The sequence below is a fragment of the Varanus komodoensis genome, unplaced genomic scaffold, assembly GCF_004798865.1.
Source record: "Varanus komodoensis strain SLA01 unplaced genomic scaffold, ASM479886v1 scaffold29_3, whole genome shotgun sequence".
Lineage (NCBI taxonomy): Eukaryota > Metazoa > Chordata > Lepidosauria > Squamata > Varanidae > Varanus > Varanus komodoensis.
Genome location: NW_025335760.1, coordinates 118,228 through 123,478, shown reverse-complemented (window position 1 = coordinate 123,478; position 5,251 = coordinate 118,228). Strand labels below are relative to the sequence as shown.

Genomic DNA, 5,251 nt, shown 5'->3' with positions numbered 1-5,251 from the left:
GGCGCGGGCAGCCGCGCGCCGCCGCCGGCTCGGCCCCCGCCCGGGCGCCCCCGCGCCACTTCCCGCGCCCGCCGCTGCCCCTTCGCCTCGCCTCCCCCACCCACCCCGCCTCCTGCCTTTCCCTCTAACTTTCCTTTCTCCTCCCTCCGTCCTTCCTACTTTTCCCTGCCGGCTCCTCCTCCTCCTCCTCCTCGCCCGCGGCTCGCTCTCTCCCGGCGCGCTCCTGCCCCGCGCGCTGCCCGCAGAGGCCGCTCGCCGCCCCCGGCTCGACGTGGCGGGGGGGGGGGGCGCCGGCTCCTTCCCCGCGGGGCTGCGGGGGCGCCGCTCGGGACCTTGCGCAGCTGTGCGCAGCATTCCCTGCCACCCCCCGAGACTGCCCGGCTTGCCCGCCTCCGCCCGCGGCGGGGAGATGCGTGTCCCGCCGCGGGCGCTCGTCCCCAGGGCCCCCGGAGTCCTCGGGAGATGCTCCAGACACGCCGGCGGCGCCTGAGCCCCAAGCCACGGAGCCGCTGCGGCCGCGTCCATCTCCGGGAGAAGCAGGTCTTTCCTAGAGTGAAGAGGGCACTTGCCCTGTCCAGGCCGGGCCCCCTGAAAGACTTCTGCTGAGCAAGAAAGCGCCCAGAGCTGCGACCCTGGGCTGGGAGAGCCGGCGTGGCCTCGGCTCGGTCGCGCCTTCACGCCTGGCGAGGTGCCCCTGAGCCACCTCCGACTCAGAGACCCTTCCAGAGTGCCCTGCCCGCGGTAGCCCTGCTCGAAGTCCAGGCCGGGCTTCCCTGGGGTCACCCAGCTCCTCTTCGAGCCCCTTTGATTCGTCTGCGTATGTTTCCCCTCCGCCCGGCTCTCTTCTCCAGGCTTTATCTCCTGGCCTCGTTTTCTTCCCGCCAGCCTCCTTCGCCATCCAGCTTTGACGGTCCTGCGTCCTGATCGGGACACGACAGGCAGAGCTTGTGCTTCGCAGACCTTTGGCCCGGCTTGGTGTCTTTTCCGAGGCAGTTCAGGGGGGTTTGTGCTGAGAGAGTCCTCCCGGTGCTTGGGAATCCACGCTGCTTTGCCAGCCAGCTTTGCCTTCGCCCCTCGCCCGCCACCCGGAGCTCCTGGGGGCCACGCCATAGTGGGGCCGTCCTGCCTTCGCCTTGAGCTCTTGGGAAACTGGGCAGCCCCCCAAGCCCTCCTGCCCTCTCGCGTCTTCCACTTGCCTTTGGCAATTGGAATAAATTGCAGAGATTCTGATGAAACGACAGAGACTTTTTTGCATGTTTCTCTCGCCTTTATACTCCAGTGTCTCCTGCACATCTGCGGTTCTGCCAGCATCTTAAACCCTGGGAAGGGGAGGTTTGCTTTCTAGATCTCTGGTCTTGCAGCCTATCATGGCTCTTCGAATTGCAAGTTACTGAGTTTTTAAGATTGTCATTAGGGTTTGTTTTCTCTGATCAATCTTTTTTTTTAAAGTCCAGCACAGATTCTTTCCCAGCTGCACAACAGGCAGAAATTCAACTGCCCGCCCCCCAGCCCAGATCTCCATGACAAGCTTTACTCTTTGCCTGCGAGGTGGCCCTATAGGAACAGGCCTCTGGGGAGAGGAAACAGGGTTTTTAAAGCTGCTACATTAAAATGGGCATTTATGAAGACCTTAACCCTGAGAAAGCGATTTCTTCTGAGCCTCATTTCCCTTCTCCCCTTTGAGGCACAAATATGTTTGGGGAATAATAGCACAGAGCTACCTTACAGGGTTGTTGTATTTGTAGATGAATAATGCACACAAAGAACTGTGAACTTGAGAGCACCAATGCTCTGTGCTGTTATTTTTGGCTCTGCACTGCCTCTGGCCTATAAAATCAAGCATGGGGCAAAGAAGCCATCCTTCCTGGGACCAGCAAACTTGGGGGAGGAATCAAAGGTCAGTCGGGCCTGAATTAATCTTTAACCCCAAGTATGTGAAGTTCGTCTCGGCCAGGGAATGGCTCTGCAGCTCCTCCTCACCACAGAGCCACCCCGATTCCTCCCTGCCCCACCACCACGTTTTCATAATGGATGCACGGGTGTTTTAGGGTTAATAATAATAATAATAATAATAATAATAATAATAATAATAATAATTTTATTATAAAGACCCGAAGCAGCCTTCCCCAACCTGGTGCCCTCCGGGTGCAGTATGGGACTAGAACTCCCAGCAACATCAGCCAGCCTTTTCCAGTCCTGGAAGGCCGCCTCCCCCCGGGCCATTTCTCTGGCCCCATTCTGCACTGCCCTTTGCTGAAGCACATCAGGAGGGGAACCGCTTCCCGCTTCCTCCGGAGTAAATGCCATGCCAAATAGACCCCAGAGAAGGCGGGGGGCTCCGCATCCATTGGCAAGCCCTCTGGGGAGCCCGCAAAGGTGGGATGCAAGTTCAGTAAATAAGGTGGGCTTCTCAGTCTTGGGAGGCAGGTGGGGAGGGCAGGGCAAAAGAGGACGCCAGGCTGAAGAGGGGCTGGAAGTAGGGGGTCCCTGGCCCAGCATCCCTTTTGAGGATGCCGTCCTTGAGCAGTGGAGTAATGCGGGTGTGTCTCTTTACAAGGTGGTGCATCCAGATGTGCTGGGATGCAACCCTGCCGGCCGAGGATGCTAGCAGTTGCGGTCCTGCACATCTGGACAGCACCAGGTTGGAAGGAGGCTGGCGCGGCTCGTGGCTGCCCACGCCTCGGGTGGCCTTCCTGGGTGGAAGCCCTGTGAACGGAGATGGAATATTTGGTTTTCTTGTTCTGTTTTGAATGTATGGATTCTTGATAGCACTTAGGACATTTTACCCTATATTATTGTATGGTATTATTGTAAACTGCACAGAAAGCTTCAGCTATTGGGTATAGAAATGGCATAGAAATGAAAACTAGAAATAACAACAGGCAATTCTCCACGCAAGCGTGTCCTGTAATGTCCAGAATGGCCACAAGATGCCGGTGTTGCCCTTGGAAGGCGGTCCAGCCCACGAGCCGGATCAAACCCACAAAATGCGTAGCAGGGTATTGTCCAGAAGTCGATATCCTGCGGTAGCATCCCGTTTGCTCGGGAATTGCAGGGGTGTATTCAGCAGACCTGCGTGGTGCCAACGACCCAAACACTTGGCCAACTGAGGCACAGACCACACAACTCAAGGTCTGTATAATGGAGCACACCTGATGGAGGAATTTGGCTGTTTTAAAGGGCTAGATTTTCCCAGCCTAGCTTGAGGGTATTTTGATTTATCACATCCCCTCCATCACTACCACAGGGCTATGGAGAGACTTAGTTAAGTGAATTTTCAGTTGTTAAATGTTTCTATTTTCTGTGAATAGCAATGCAGGAGGCCGGCAAAGAAACCGCAACTTGAGAGGCTGAGCAACCTGGTAAGCTGGCTGGGAATGTTAGCATGTAAAGTCCAAAATATCTGGAGGGCACCAGGCTGGGGAAAGCTGCACCCCGGATCTGTTTTGTTCTGGCAAGCTTGGGAATGTGGATGCTCACCAGGACGGTCCCGAGAGCCTCCAACCACAGGCCGGAAATTGCAGCCAGCTCCATGGACCTGTCTGAGCCATTTTTGCCCAGCGAGGGTGCGAATTGTACCCGATTACAGAGGGCGGAGGGAATTCTGAAAGGGGCGGCAGGTGATGCCATGGCGATGCAGAATCGCAGGTACGGCGTCCTGCATATTCAGGTTCTGCTGCACCACTATGGAAGATGCCTCCCCATCCCTCACCTGTGGGGCAAGGGATTTGCTCGGACATCCGTCGCCGCCTTTTTCCACGCCACTGCTGGGGGAGGGGGAGAGAGGATCTTGGCTCCTTCCTTGCTCCGGGCTGACTGCAATACAGACATGTGGAAAGGGCCCCCGCTTGCCAAGTTACGGCTCGGAGGAGGGGAGGGGGGATATGAATGCAAGCAAGCGCTGGCGGCAGGGGGCAGGGGGTGGGAGCCAGGACAAGCTGTCCCCTGGCGGCCACAATGTCCGCCTGCTGCATCCCCAAATTTAGGCTCATGGAATGTTTCTGTTGTTCTAATCTTAGCTCTGTGGAGACTGGCGCAGCCGGACCTGTGCAGCCCATCACAGCAGATGCGGGGAGGGGCCGACCCCCAGCGGGGGCTGAGCAGGCCCGTGTGCAGCCCCTCGGACCGTCTAGCAGGAGCACAGGCACTGGATTTGGGCGGACCTTCTCACAGGAACCTCGGACGTCTCGTTTCCCTCCGTGGTTATGTAACTCGTCTTGCAGCTGTGCCGCTCCTGTCCTTTCCTCCTCCTCAGCAGATCGGTCCAGTTCAGCAGCCAAATACTGATACAGGCACGGAGCCCCCTAAACTGGCTTGGGGATCCCCAGATGCTAGGGAATGCTGCATGGTGATGCCAGGGCACACTGTGCATGCTCAGAGGCACTCTTGGAATGGAAGACCACTTCCAGGGCTGAGCCTGGTTCCTCAAGTCAGGGTTTGGTGTCCTGGGTTCCATGGGGTGCTTGGAGGACCCTGGGAACACCTCAGGGGGATATTTGGCCCCGTGTGGGTGAACCTCTCTAATGGGGCAGGCTCAGCTGAACAACGTACAGGTGGATGCATGGAAGGTCCCACCTGCCAGCCTCTCCAGTCACTTTTGGGGGGAGGGGGAAGAACCTGTTGCTTCCCCCCAGTATCTCTTCATTGGACTGCCTCTGCCCTTTGGAGCGCCCCTCTGGGAAGCCTGCTTGGCCACCCCGACTCCTCTCTGCCAGGTTTACCCATTTCCAGAATGAATTTCCGCCATTTCTCAAGGGCACTGACCCGCCGCCCTTGCCTCGCGCCCTGTTCCCCAACCCGGCGCCCGCCAGATGTGCCAGACTAGCGCTCCCATCACAAGGCCGTTGACTTGCAGTCTCGCACCCGCGGAAGGCGCCCGACCGGCGTTGCCCCCCCCCCCCCCGACACTGCGACCTTTCCCCTTAGTTTCCACGCTGCCCCCGCGCCTCCTCCCCCGGTGCCTGGGCAAGGCGGTCGGCCCGGCGGCGATCCGCGGGAGGCAGACGGGGCTCGGTCGAGCGCCTTCCGGAGGCGGCCGTGCCCCGCGGGTCCCGGCGCGCCCCCCGCTCGGCCGCCCGCGCCGGGCCACGGCAGAGTTCCCCGAGGCGCCCGCCTCTGGCCGCGAAGGGGTTAAGGGGGAGGTCGGCCCGTCCCTGGGACCTTTAAATGGGCATCGGCCGGCTCGACGCGGCGGCTGCAGGCCGGGCACGGGCTGGGCTGGGCTGGGCCGGGTGGGGCTTCCGGGGCGGTC

The 5,251-nt window shown here is 59.4% G+C and overlaps 1 protein-coding gene across 1 annotated transcript in view; it reads right to left on the bottom strand.

Moving 5' to 3' along the window:
* SIX5 (SIX homeobox 5) overlaps nt 1-1,110 on the bottom strand; it is a 9,121-nt gene extending 8,011 nt beyond the window's left edge. Inside the window, exon 1 of the mRNA XM_044435425.1 lies at nt 391-1,110. Coding sequence (XP_044291360.1) covers nt 391-1,110 — 720 coding nt within the window. The remainder of the gene's footprint in view (nt 1-390) is intronic.
* Nucleotides 1,111-5,251: the final 4,141 nt, after the last annotated feature.